Raw genomic sequence first — 15,186 nt, forward strand, 5'->3', positions numbered from 1 at the left:
TACCAGGAGTTCCAAACAGACCTTCTGTTTCTTTCATTTCTTCGTTTAATTTTGCTAACCTTAGTCTTTGAAAATGAAGAATGAAATCGTTTTAAAAATTTCAAAAGTGAAAGTTGTGAAACGCAACAATCAGGAGCCAGTTTTATACAGAAGAGCTCTCAATCAGTTTCTACTTGCTTGAACACTGTACTTACAGAGTGACTATATCTGCATCTGCGGAATTCATCGCGATCGCCAATGGATCAAAACCCTCTCCATTCACTGCATGTTGATTGGCTCCGCGTTTTAGAAACTGACACACTTGCCTACGATTATACAATAAAAAACGAAAATTTAGATTTTCCTTTCGCCGATTTCTATTTGGAGCAAATCTATGAAACTTACCCGGTATGTCCGAGCAGAGTCGCGTGATGGAGCGGAGTTTGCCCTTGTTGATCTTTCACGTTCAGTTTAGCACCATTTAGAATGAGAAATTCACACGCCGACAGTGAACCCTAAATCAAATATTGAAATATAAGTTTCAACTGGTTGTAGGGCAATTTTCGATAGCCGGAGATCAGCAATATTTGTCCAGAAAAACAACTGCATTTGTAATTTCCAATACGTAAAGAATATTTTCAGTTCTAACAGCGCGACCAAGTTCTATAGTTACGTATTCTATCTAAGTCCATAAAGTCAAAGTGAGTTAATTTTCAATGACTTATAAACTCTGTCATCAAATCTTAAACTGGCGAATTGGTTGCCAAAGTCTCATACGTATTTACATATCAATAACAATTGCGCCTATTGCTACATTATCCAGACTTTCACAAGATTAATTACAGTAGTTAGCAGTTCAAGTGCAACTGTAAAAAATTTTGAACATTTGATCCATTCTAACTCACACTTTTGACGGCTTGTACGATAGAAGTGCGGTCTTCATCGGCCGGATTATTCCAGTTTGGAGAAGCGCTGTGAGCTAATGCTTCTAACATAACCGGTAGATTTCGAGCCTCCGCTGCGCGATACAGTAACATGTTTGGATTGAGAGATGTGACGTCCTCCAAAGATGTCGTCGATTTTCTATCTACCTCCACATCTGAGGACACCGACTCCTCAGAACTTTCCAAATCCATGTCTGAAATTAATCTATGTATTTGAATTGCAGTTTTTGCATGATTCATAAGATTTCTCCAAAGAGAGATTTCAAATATGAAAATCAATTAAGTAATAAGGCCAGCTTTTTTCATATCTTGTTCCGGTGAACACCAAATTTCAACTGGTTTTGGGCAAGGCACGGAGTCTGGTCTGGAGGTTGGTATGCAATTCTAGTGCATTAGATCAAGATCAGTACAGAGGATAAGAAGCCAAAATCAAAGTGGATTTTCAAAAGAAACTTGGTCAGGAACGGGGATTTGAACCCCTGTATCCACAGCTGAACAATATGCTTGCCATTTGGACCAACTAAATCTTTTACAGGGAGGTTTAATACAACAACAGGCGGAACAAAATAGATATCGAAATGATATTGAAATCTTACTTATAATCTAATTCTAAATTTGAACAGACGCGGGGGTTCACCATGAACAAATAACAAAACTCTGGCCTTATGATAAGCAAAGGGATAGATATCAATGTCTGATAGATTAAAACATACTTCTAGTGACACTTTCATCAGGTTTAGACGCTGAACCAAACACGATTACATCCTGAGTACTACCACCTAAACCACTGTCCTCACTTTCACCTAATAGTTACACATACGTTACACATAAATTAGCTATTAGAGAAATAGAACCAGACATGTAATCACCAGGATCCGGTTCCACAGTTGTGAGCTAACGAGCTAACTCTGAGTTAAAATTATTTCATTTTCAATGTTTCAACTCATAGTCAAATCTTAACTCGGAACTGTGGAACTGGATCCGGCGACCCATTTCCACAGTTGTGAGATAAGAGTTAGCTCTGTTCATTTTCAAAGAGTCAAATCTTAACTCACAACAGTGGAACTGGGACCAGTAAAACTGTAAAATACCTAGAGTTAACTGTAATGACGAAGGATCGGGTTTGTTGCTGCTGTGTATTTGAGACTCATCAGCCAACCTCGCGTCCTCGTCGTCGACCACCGAACTCGCGTCTACGAATCTATCCGGCGATGTCTTTTCGTCTGGACTCTCCGAGCGGTTGTCCGTCGGAGTGAGCGTTTTCGCCGGAGACTGCTTGCTGCGACTGCCCGATCGTCGGCGTCGTTTATAAACGCTCCACTTGCGACCGGGTCGCGGCTGGTGCGATTGTTCTGGAGATTTTTCGGGTGTGCGCACGGGCAGTTTCTGCACGAATGATTTCTGTATGTATTTTGCGCGAATCCAAGCCTCACGAATTTCTCTGAAATGTACAGCCGAATGCAGGCTTCATCTTCACATTATTTTTCTTTGTATTTTTTTTCAGGCTATCACTGGGGGATTTATAAGACTAAGCTATCTTTGGTTTTGGTGTATGGTATGATTTTTAAGGCAGGCTGAGGTCCGACTTGCGACTGCCAGTGACTTGATGTGTTTCTCTGCCAGCGACTATTCCAGTCACACATGTTCCACTCTCTGCGATGCAACATTACCGTCTGTCACAGTCGTATTCAATATATGCTGCTCTTGCAACTGACAAGAAAGCCACACAACACCATCACTGACTCTCACAATGCAGCCATTTGCAACCAGTTGCAGGTGCCTCACAAGCAGTCACAAGTCGACCTGCACAAGCCATTTAGTTTGTCTTACCTGCTGCTGTCACTGGCTGCGCGTTTCGCAATAGTTTCATCAACATTTGCTTCGTAAATGCGATTAACTACGGTATTACCCAACTCTGACATCACTTTCAACTGTTCTGGTTCCCAGGCGTCCAAGGTTAGTGAACGCACCTTCGACATATGTACACCGAAACTCCTACAATGTACAAGTTGATTTCGTTAAGCGAGCATCAGAAAAGGCAAAATAGATGACAAAAATGTTGAGGCAACATGTTGATCTCTTATTTCTGATCAAAATTGGCACATTCTCTATTTGTTCTGATAGAAATGTCAATTAAGACTTATTTCACTGATTTTCCTTTGCCAGGGTGGCTACTTTCTAATCCCTCGAGTTTTCCCTGATTTGTCCATGTTATTACAAAAAATCCCTTGACCGAAATTTCTAGGTTTAAAGTGTTACAATACATTCATTTTTTATTGAATCACATAATGATAAAGAAATACATGGTCAATAGCATAATCCAAATTCTCCAGTTTTCCACGATTTTGGCAAAATTTGTTGAATTCCCTGATTTTTTTCTAGATTTGTCTGAGTTTTCCAGGTCAGTGGTCAACCTGTTTACAGAAAGATTACTCTAACGGGTAGAAAACTGGATATATTTACCTGTGAATACCAGAACATTCTATACAAAGAGTTATTCCGAGATTCATACTCGACCACCGCGGATTTTCAGCCTGACAATCGCAGCACATCTCGTTACCGCCGATTTGTAATATCGACGCCAATCGACTGAAAAATTCATAAGATCAGAAATTTAAAACTAAAATCGAAAATCGAAAATACTTTTTCATCGAGAGATTTCGATCGTAACCTTTTCTTTCCGATTCTCATAGTAGCTTCGGTAGTAGGCGAATCGGAGGAGGTCGACGGTTCGTCCGCGGTAGAAACGCTCTGAGGTTCCTCGTGGTCCTCGTGATCGGACATGCTTCGCGAATGATCACGATACGCCTTCGACACGGCTGCCTGGATCGCGTTGATCCACATTTGACATTCCTTCTCGGAATCCGCCTGCAGCATGTGGTACCTGACGCGAAATGGAAACGAGACTTCGCATGATTGAAAATGCTACCAAAATTTCATCAAATATTTATATCATACAAATTCAGGGGCGGATCCTGAGGCAGACTTTGACAGGAGCACAAAGAAATGAAAAGGGTATATATACTGATATACTGAAAAAAGGGCAAGTTAAGAGTATTCTGGAAAATCATGAAATTTCAGTACATTTTCATATGAGTGACATTTAAGAGAATATAATCTGAATCATGTGCTGTGGACTGCCCTGTCATATTAGTTGTAGGTGAAAAAGTGCCCTGAAAAAATTGCCATCGTATTTTTCAAAAGGGCATAGGAAAATTGGGACAGTTTCACGTGCTCCTTGTGCTCCCATCTGGATCCGCCCCTGAAATTGTAAGGAATAACTGAAAAATACATTTTTTTCCAAATCTTCAATGAAAATACGAAACCAGAGCTTGATGCAGAGCTGCCATCTAGCATCCAACCCATTCATCTAAACGCAATTTGTAGTAAAGTTTTTTTACCTTCCAGGAGCGATAACCTCGAAGCAGTATCTACGATCAATCTCGTAAGCCGGTTTCACCGTGCACAAACGTAAATCTTCTTCCATTATCGTCAGATTGTCTTTACCTCGTTTACGATACACTAACTTGTTGTCTTGTATCATAAACCATCGTCTGAAATATCCATGGAAATCATACAATATATTAATCGGGAACGATTTGGAAAAACTGACCGCATTTGTGCTTTTTCGTGTAGCTAACTGGCAGCCCAGATGGAGATATAGGAAATTTGCTTTATCGAAGCCTCTACAGGAGACAGTTCTATTGCGCAAGGTCTTTCTCTAGCCGCGATCAAACGGAGACGATTTGGCCCGGCTCAGACTAGGGCCAAATTTTGCCCGTGCCTAATTAGAGAGTGCGTTCACACGCAAACCATTCACTCGATACTAAACAATGCTCAAACAAAGCGAAGTGGATCATTTCCGGCGCCAGTTGCAATTCAAACGCAATCATTTGTCTGGTGCTAAAATTTGGCTCGGGCCTGGTCCGACGTTTTTGGTCGGGCCAAACAGGCTCGGGCCCATTTGGCACCCGTGTGAACAGTTGTTCCGGACCAAATTTGGCCCGGGCCAAGAATGCTCGTGTGATTGCGGCTTCTGTCTCTGAGCACAATGGGAATAGCTTGCCAAATGAAACCCGAAATATTGATCCATTTTATCTTTTAAACTAAATCAATTAAAACACTTTTATCCAAAGAAGATTCAGTAATTGAAAAGCAATTTGTAATTTTTATGATATGATTTTTAATATTAAAAGAGATTTTATTGTGTAAAGCCCTTTTAAGCAATAAATTATTACTATTATTATTATCATTATCATTATTTTTATCATGTACTATGACTGAATGTTAAAATCCTCTAGAAAGCCAAAATACATACCTGACCCACGATTTAAAAGCATTCGTCGTCTTCTTGAAAAGGTAACCCTCCATTTTGATATCTCCATTTTTGTCGATTTCCGGAGACTGTATCGGTGCGCTGAGGGCTGCCTCCTGGAAAATACGACGAAATACGCGAAACATTAAACTAAGCATTGACAGCTTGAAATTCTTAATCGTATTATTACCGGTATTTTTTGAGGAATCGTCTCAAGCCGGTCATAAAATCGGCCTTTAATAAACCTACCCCAAAAGCGAGATAACAATATTGGGGAGACATCAAATGGTTCGAATCGACAGAGCAACGCGCTCAGAGGTGAAATAAAAATATCTCCCCTTCAAAGAACATTAAACTGTAACATAACTACGCGGCTAGGTATCGTAGAGGCGTTATAATCGTCATAATCTTCCAAGTTTCCGGATTAAAGAGAAAATAATTAACTGCATGTAATAGGGGCATAATCTATACTCAGCCGACCGTGAAGCGAGGTAGTCTACAAACATATAAAACACGAAAATATAACCTATCTTTCTTAAAGATTAGATAGACGTGGCCTAGATTTAGGGAAATACCTTGACTATTTGTGGCAATTGAAAAAAAATTCAGTAGCTAACATATATACATGAAAAGGTACAATCATTAGTCTATCAAATATAAGTCCCACAATCACAGGTTCAAAAAAGATTTTAAAACATCAAAACTACAAAAATTAATTAAAACCTCGTATTTCATTCGTCTCTCGCGATTTATTGCGTAGTTTTAATACATTAGTCCTATCAGTTTGCATTACTTTAGAAATGAGATCTACAAATCCTATTTCAAAGCGATAAGTACTGTTGTTCATAGGTCATTTAGTACCGTAAATGCAATAGTTGATTCAAAAATTTGAATTCAATTAGGACGCGCATTTTCAAGTGATCGATCAATCTACTGAATGATTCGGTTTGTCAGTCTACTGGAGAGGACGGTGGGGGGATGGTGATACATAAGTAGGCACATTAAAGATGTTGTTGGACCGCGTGGTACGTACATACACAGCAGAGACCCAGAAATCACAAGAGTACGAGTAAAACACATTACTACACGAGAACGCTCTTCGTTTCTTGTTGCTCAAAGGAAAACGAGTTTATACAAGATTCAAATAAAAAGATCCGTTTATAACCACTTTCAAACTGTAGCAAAGTTCATTGACTGACATGTTAATAACACGTTCCTGTTACAAATATTCTGAAAGAACTTTCTAAAACAAGAGCGCCAGGGATTCGTGTTGAGTCACTTCTGACTTTTTTTATTACATAGCTCATAATCCGTAGTCTGACGATAATTTTCATACTTTCACGTCGATCGGAATTCATTCCGACAAATTAGTTAGTTACTTCTCGGCCGTATTCCTATGAAAGAATGACTAATTCGCAGTAATATTGGGACACTGCTGAGTTCCAGTCACTACAGCAGGTCTTCACTGGCCCACGAACTGTATAAAAGCCCAATCAATGTCAGACATGGCAGTATCTTTGAACCTGTGGAGCAGTGAACAGCTTCAACAGTTGGAACTGGAATTTCCCCTATTATCCGAGTCAGTTAACCAATTTGGATTCTCCTTTTTGTAGGAATCATCCCCCTTATCATTTGATTGGTAAACTCGATTAGATTTGGTGTCCCTTACAAACCCATAACACCTGTCGGGAGCGAAATAGGGGGGTTTGATTTTGAAATCAGAAAATCGAAGTACGGATATGGCTAAATGGCTAGTTGAACGTACAGCAACAGATCTTCACTGTTTTCTTTTTAATCTTAACATAGGTAGTGATCCTGTTATTTATCTTATTGGTAGATTTCGTTTGATTTGTTCCGACTCGGTGTCCCTTACAGACCCACCACACCTGAGGGTTCGATTTTGAAATCAGAAATCGAAGTACAGAATGTGTGATCGGCGGTCCAATACAGCAATTTTGTTTAAATCTAAGTACATAATTGGAAATTTCTGTTCCATCAGCTTGAACTTGCAAGCGACTGATTGGGGTTGCTGCTGCCAAATTTAATATACTGAGATTTTGTAAGTAACTGTACTACAAGATATTTACTGTTAGCACGTTTACTGTTATAGATATTTACTGTTAGTTTGATGACTTCATTTTCTAAGGGGTCGTCATAAATTAAGGAATTTCGGTGCAAATCGATTGTATTTTAATAATGGTTCTTACAACGGAATCGTAAACAACTCGCGCCGATTGTTGTGCAATTAATATTTTTTAAGCGCTTGAATAAACCCTGCGACTGTTAAATCTCATGGATCAAGTCGTCAAGTACGTGTATACACCCGACGAAAAACGTTAAATTCATCTCAATATTTACGTCTTCGCATCTGAAATCTGTTTTCAAATGAGTTTGAAAATTAGTGCACAGCATGACAAAACCGCACCAGGGTGCGCAGCACTGATCGACATCTCCTGGTGCACAGAGACCCGGGCTGCAAACCTCTGAAAAGTGCTATCAGCAACAAATTGAATTTTTTTCATTAACATTTCAGTGAAATATGAAAGAAAATGTTGAAATCAATCAGTAATAAACAGTAAGACCCTCAGTAACATCTTTCACATTACTGTACGCATCGAACAAATCAAATCAGTATTTTTCGCGACCAAAGGAACAAAATACTGAAAATCAGGAGCAGTTGGCAGCTCCGCAAACTAGAAGACCACAATAGGCCACGATTAAAGAAGATTTTTGGACTTGAATTATGACTGCACAACTGGGTATGAGTTCAACAAAATATACGAATGAAATGACCTACTCGGAGATGCGAAAAGAGCATTTTTTCGCCAAAAAACCTAAGCTTCATATTCAAATAAACGTTTTTATCTAATCGAATAACAGCGGACAAAATGCGTCGCGTGAAATGAACTGCGTTTTTGTCGATTCTTGCGAAAAAATGACGACGTCTGCGATGTATGAGTAGAAGCATTCTACGCGTCGGGAGTTATTATACATCGCACAAAAGCGCCGAGATCGTTGTATTTGTGAATCGGACCATTAATCGCAATGGTTAATAGTGCCATTGCGTAAACTCAGGAGTCGTGTATTGCTTTCAAAGTAACACAATATTCGCTTCTCAATTTGCTTCACAGCGGGGAAACATCGCGCTACCGGCAATAGTAGGCAATGAGGTTTGATGTTTGTTCGGCGGTTCCCGAATCATCGTACGAGTAATTCCTCCACCGCGTGTCGCACGATGGCGCGATGCGGAATGAGGCGACGCGAAAAACTTTCACATGCAAATCACGAAGATGTCGTCCTACTCGACTGAGACCGTGTCCCGCTCCATTCAAACGCGAAACTGACAATCATTCAAAACATTTTCAGATCGATTTTCTAAAAAACGTTTTCAAGTTTGAACACTGTCCCCCCTGTTCACTAGCGATACTTGAACTCTTCTCGCCGAAAAATCCGTCGACTGACTTGAATGTACCCACCAATGACTAGCGACTCTATTTTTGTAAGACTGCGTGTACGCGTTTTTTTTATATCATATCAACACGTTGTGCCACAGATGCTGAGAGCGCAAGCGTGCCTCTACATGCGCGAGTCAGTTCTCTTTCGTCTCAGCGGTTCGACGAGGTGAAGGCTACCTCTCTCTTAGCAGCCGCGATCTAGGATTTTATTCGATGAAAAAGAAGGTAAGACCCGACGAGTTGACAGTTGACTATCGAGGTTTAGATTCCAAAAGGCGTAGATTTTACACTTGTCCATTCATCTTTAAGTCACTGTTGAGATAGAAAAATCATGACTGTGCAACTGAACCTAAAATTGAGATGGAGATCACCAGTGTTTTTAAACTAGGCCAAAAACTATCAATCCACATCTCCCATGACTATTTTTGATACACGGAATTAACATATAACTATATTCTCACGAATGAGATTGGAATCCACAAATCGAATTGAAGTTATTCTACCAATAGAAATGACAGACCTTCATCGGCAGACTTTGAACATCAGAACTTTGATTCTAAACTAGGCTATCAATCCATATCTTCCATGACTACTTTTGATATTTGGTATTAACATACAACTATATTCTCGTGAACGAGATTGAAATCCATATAAACTAAAAAAGATCCCCGACCTTCATCGGCAGACCTACAGTCAGAACTTTGATTCTAAACTAGGCTAACAACTATCAATCCATATCTTACACGACCAGTTTTGATATTCCATATTAACATACAACACTGTTCTCATGGATTGAATGAAAAGATTGAAATCTGATAAACCCGAAAAGTTTTTCTCCCGATAAAAATCACAGACCTTCATCGGCAGACGAAGTCTGACATCGTTTTTTTCCCCGCTGCTAATTGACTAGCCAATGACGATTATGACGTATCGTGGAAGTTTATGGGAAAGTTGTGTAAACCGTCGCTCGTAAAGTTCACCAATTACTGACGAAAGAAATGAGTTTCGATAATTGTGCCGAGCACGGAACGGATTGTGAATGAAAGGAAATGGGCCCTCAGAAAATACCACCGGGTTCATATCATCGAGAGCACTTATAACTGAAGCCTATAGAGTTTATAATAGGACCGCGTGTGAGCAATATTGTAACGTCTCAAACTAGTGGGGCGGATCTATGATTTTTTGAAGGGATGGACCTGGAAATTTGAATGGACACTTCATTTGAAAAAGGCCGATTTGGCAATGCGAGGGCTGGCGGCAAGCTCAAACATCGGTGGGGGTCCTGTGGCCCTACCACAGAAAACTAGGACAAAAATCTAGGCCCATTTCAAGGCCAATTTGGTTTCATTTCTCGCCTTTTTAAAATTTCTATTCCCAAAAAAAAGTTTGGAGGGCGCATTCGAATTTTGGAGGGTTTGGTGGACCAGTCTACCCCTAAATCCGCCCTTTCTATCCTTGCAGAAAAGGAAAAAAGAGGTTCAAAAATTGACAGGAATCGTAAAAAATAGGAACAAAAATTGACAGGAATCGTGACATCGTCGGATAAATATTTTCGCCTACCCTACTGGGAATATTTGTTTTATTTGAGTGGGTCTGTTAAATTGGTTCTCTTAAAACAGATGCGGCCGGTTTCGAATAACAAAACGGATTATCAGCTTTTTTTCTTCTCACTCGCGGAAAAACGTCGGTCATTACAGAGCAGTTAAACGGCTGAAGAAATCTGAGAGAGTATGATTTATCGTTAATGATAACCGACCTCTTCACAGAAATCTAAGACTGCAAATAATCATAATTATGTTATCAATTTTTTATGGTTGATTACTGGTAAAAGTACGGATCGAATTAGCTAGATCAGAAAAGTGTGGTTTCATTGAAATTCTAGGGAGGTATCTACTGTTGGTGTCTGGTAAAGCAATATGACCACACATTTATTTAGAAGGAAAACCGCAACAAGAGTTTTTTCTCTACGCAATTTAAGTTAACCACTAAAATGAACAACCTGCCATATTTTGTCATATTTCCGCCCAGAAAACCGGAAATTAACATTAAGGACCACCCAAAAATAGAATGAGTAAGGCTAAAGTTAAGGATTAGGAAAGCGTAGATGGCTTTGGTTAGTCTCCTTGGCCTGGTTTTATAGACTGGTATTATCTTTAACCCGGGGGGCTAACTTTATTTAGAATTGAGTTAGCCCCCAGGATAAAGACAATACCGGTCTATAAAACTGGGCAAATTGCAACCTAAGACATCACAGCTATCAGATCTATGACTGATGCAAATTATGTATTTTTTCTATTTTTCAATACTTACTATGGAATTTCCACTATTGAATTGTTACCTAGATACTTGTGAGTTGAGAAGCCTGAATAAAGTCAACTTAAAACAGATAATCTGGATTCGAAACGTTAAAGGCAGATTGTTTTGGGTTAATCTCCTAAACAACAAATTTCAACTTATGAAGTCTGGGTGTCCGGTTCCATAATTATGGCTTACACTTAACACCAGTCTAATATGATCTCAGTACTAAAGCCAATCTAACAACATAAAGACTCAAGATTCAAGACCACTTTTAGACTTAAGCCTTGGCTAAGGTACCGTCCCCTGGGGCAAGTTCCATAGTCGAGACTTAAAACCAAAAGTGGTCTTAAACCTTAAGTCTGGTGTTAAGTTGTTAGATTGGCTATAGAACTAAGTTTGTCTTAGACCTGTCTTAAGTCTATGCCCTGACTAAGGAACCGGCCCCTGGGCCCTATCAGATCTTAAACTGATACAAATTGGGTATCTTAATTTCAATTTCCAATACTGATTTTGTCGATTCCACTATCAAATCTCAACCCGGATATACAAGCGCTGTAGTATAGGCTCGCTAAAACTGAATGAAGGTGACGTTAACGAGGAAATCTTCAAACATCTACTCACAGAATGATACCACGAATATGAGTTATTGTGTTGTTTTACGATGTTTTTACTATGAGTGATGTTATGTCTAATAAGTTCGCTATTAGTAAACACCGAATATAAACCTGCTCTAATATAACGCAGCTGTACACATGAAAAGAACGCTTAAAATAACACTTTTTCCGACGCGGCCCAAAAAATTTTCAGTTTCCATTTTGTTCGGTCCATAAAACCGCGAACCACGTACGAATCATTAATCATTATCGGTCAGGTTTTCTAAAAAGCTTACCGCACGATACTTATCCAGCATGATTAAAACGCGCGCAACATCGTAATTCGCGTTAACATTCTACGTTATCCAGCTCTAAAAATGTCTTATATTCTGCATAAGAATACGAGAGATCATCGAGTATAAGTTTTCAATAGTCAATGCCCTGTATAATACATACACATGTATACCGACGACGCGCTTACAAATAACCTGCCCCGAGATATTTATATAGGAATATTTTGTTAAGAATATCCACAGTCTATCCACACGTTACCAAACACGGAAATAAACTTTGTAGACGAGAGTCAAAAATATCAAATACGCACAATCGCGGATGCAGGGGTGCTTTGGGTGTCTAGAGCACATCCCCCACCCCCCATTTTGGAAAATTTCCTTCATACTATTCATTTTCAGCTATTCAGCGCTACTTTATAATATATATAATTATATTATTCTAATTTCAATTAATTATATATATATATATATATATATATATATATATATATAGAATTAATTGAAATTAGAATAAGACTAATTTTAAAAACTTCTTGAGGATGACCAGCAGAGCAAAACACTAGATCCACCCCTGGCATAGTAACAACGCACTACAAATCTCGCTTTTGCCGACTAAAAATATATTGAACACCGAGGTATTTTCAAATATTTCGTTCGACCATGAAAAAATAGGAATTAAAAATAGAGTAATAAAGTTTTTTAAATCGAAAATGTCAGCGCCTTCGCGCCGGAAATAGATCTAAACACCCCTTCAGCAGCGTACGATCATTAAATCATTTCGTTGCCCCCATTTTTATCGGGAAGTTTCGTTTTTCATCATCGGAGAATGCTACTTGAGAGTGGGCGAAGAGGTGATTAGCGCTTTTAACCACCACCTCATATACGTGGCTACCTGTATTAACCTCGTTCTTTTTTTCCTTCGAAAAAATAAAGTACACCCGGGGAAAAAAATGCAAGCAAAAATCTAAGACAAAAACGTCATCGACTCAAACTGCGAGGATAGAAAAATACGTCCTGTTTTAGAAATAGCGCTCCGACCGCATAGTTACCGTATCTGTATCATTGGAAGCTCTTGCGTATTGTTGATAAAAGTTTCGTTCGAAATGTACTCGTTAAACCGCCGGAAACTCTCAGCGGCCCTGGCCACCGCCGGCCATAATTTCAAGTACCAACTATATTATACGACTTTGACCGGAGAGCAACCCTTAAATCATAAACCTATACTATAAACAACATCGATGTAAAATCCCATAATTGTTGCAAGACTAAACAGTTTATTTAAATCACTAGAAATATTTCGGGTGGTTACCTGTCTAAAATTCAGGAGCCAGTAGCTTGAAAGTTGGTTAGACTTAACCAGTGGATAGTTGACATAGTGACAATTAAAAGTTCAATGTCACTATAGTATTTATCTGCTGGTTACCTTTAACCAACTTTTAGCATTCGGCCCCTGGTAGTAAGCGGGTAGTAACCACCCTAAATATTTCTAGTATTTCAAATTAACTTTTTAGTCTTTTACAACAATTGCGGGATTTTACATGACTTAGTATCGTTTCATTACGGATTTTTTTAATCTTCCTGATTCATCAATATACATAGTCCTGACGAATAGAGCAAAATGGAAAAAAGATATCTAGCATTTTTATCAATGGCTGCTGCGTGGAGTTTGGAATAATTTTTTTCCAATTATCGAAGGTATCAGAGTTTGCATACTGAGTTGCAATACAAATGGAACAGTTCGATTCTTAGCGAGGGCTGCGACCTGCTGTCTAAAATGATACATTTGATGAGACCGAAACTATTTCAAGTGCCTCCTCAACAAAACGAACGAGAAAAACTGCTTTGTTAACTGCTCGTTATTATCTGTCAAAAACTGAGCAAAAACTGAACACAGCATGATCGATGCTTTTCCACGAAATAGATATAACCCAGTGAGTTTGACATAGAAACTGTTATAATGAAATATTTTTAGAGTATAGAAGTTCTAGAAACCTAGTCCTACAAGAACAGCCGTGTATTAGACATCTACACAGATAGCATGAGACATACCGGTATCGACTCTAATACCCAACCGGATTAAACAATGAAGAGATATAATGGGCGGATTTAGGGGTGGCGGACCGCGTAGACTGGTCCATCCCCTTCAAAAAGTCTGGACAAATACTTTTTGCAAAGAAAATTTTAAAAGACGAAATACAAATCCAAATGGGCCCTGATAAGAAAAGCCCCTTTTTACCTCGAGTTTTAGTGGGACGGCCACCAAAACTCCCGCCAATGTTTCGCACTTGCAGCCCACGCATTGCCAAATCTGCCCTTTCCTAAGTAAAGCGCCAATTCCAATTTGAATCCGGGATCCACCCTTGGGTATACTGAAGTTATATGAACTTCTGATTAAGAAATATATCACTATGGGTATGGGTATCTATAGCAGTAGTGCTACGAAAGACACCTCTCTCTCTCTCTCGCACATTGATCCAAGGCAATTCCATATTTACCTCTTCGTCATTCTCCTCATCGGTATCCCAAATGAACGGACTGTAACCACGACGACACGTATACGGAGCCAAACATATGAATATTTTCATCATCGTTTTTTTTTTTTGTCGCGACGTTTTTATCGACCTCGACCGACGCGATATCGCGCCATGTATTTAGCAGTTACGAAATCAATGCGATTCTCACTCTCGCAGATGCGCGTCGTCGAATTCGCCCGTAAATCTACACCTGCCCGATATCGTATCATAACAGGGTCGGTCGATGATTCTGAATCCGATTAACCGTAACATCTAATCCATTTGAAGTGTCTTAAAAACGACGGCTAATTCATATCAACAACTTCGATTCGAATCTAATCCAAACCAAGCGAAAACACCGGTCAAAGTCGAAGTATACTCATAACGGCGCTAGGCCCCGTAGTAGTAAACTAAACGCGCGCGCGCGGTCAGGTCATATCAAACGTACTACTGAGATAAGTTATAAGAAATCCCCACCGACATATATATATACGCAAGAGTTCGATAGATAGATAGAAACATGGTTGATAATCTTTGGCATTGTTTTCCTATAAACTTTGGCCCGCGATGTACGACTTCTCCAGTTAAACTAATACGAACATTCGTTGCATATTTTTACATGTATAAATAAAACGAGGATGTACTGTCACAAACGATTGCCGCGATTAAAATCTGATGGCCAGACTTTCGTTATTCGCGTTTCACAAAGTTATCTCCCCGGTCGGTTTGTTGTATATCGAATAAATAAATTATCCGATGAATCATTTCTAAAACATCAAAGAGCACGAAATGGTTT

General features: G+C 39.3%; 1 protein-coding gene across 2 annotated transcripts in view; it reads right to left on the reverse strand.

Moving 5' to 3' along the window:
* The window catches only part of LOC141907997 (arf-GAP with coiled-coil, ANK repeat and PH domain-containing protein 2-like), a 37,365-nt gene that overhangs the window by 3,791 nt on the left and 18,388 nt on the right, over positions 1 to 15,186 (reverse strand). For both annotated transcript variants that reach the window (XM_074797758.1, XM_074797757.1), the window contains 11 exons: positions 5,242 to 5,354; positions 4,325 to 4,477; positions 3,595 to 3,807; positions 3,387 to 3,512; positions 2,754 to 2,918; positions 2,015 to 2,364; positions 1,637 to 1,726; positions 885 to 1,117; positions 385 to 494; positions 195 to 305; positions 4 to 65 (listed from right to left, as the gene is read on the reverse strand). In XM_074797758.1, coding sequence (XP_074653859.1) covers positions 4 to 65; positions 195 to 305; positions 385 to 494; positions 885 to 1,117; positions 1,637 to 1,726; positions 2,015 to 2,364; positions 2,754 to 2,918; positions 3,387 to 3,512; positions 3,595 to 3,807; positions 4,325 to 4,477; positions 5,242 to 5,354 — 1,726 coding nt within the window. The remainder of the gene's footprint in view (positions 1 to 3; positions 66 to 194; positions 306 to 384; positions 495 to 884; positions 1,118 to 1,636; positions 1,727 to 2,014; positions 2,365 to 2,753; positions 2,919 to 3,386; positions 3,513 to 3,594; positions 3,808 to 4,324; positions 4,478 to 5,241; positions 5,355 to 15,186) is intronic.

This window comes from Tubulanus polymorphus, chromosome 7, assembly GCF_964204645.1.
Source record: "Tubulanus polymorphus chromosome 7, tnTubPoly1.2, whole genome shotgun sequence".
Taxonomy (NCBI): Eukaryota; Metazoa; Nemertea; class Palaeonemertea; order Tubulaniformes; family Tubulanidae; genus Tubulanus; species Tubulanus polymorphus.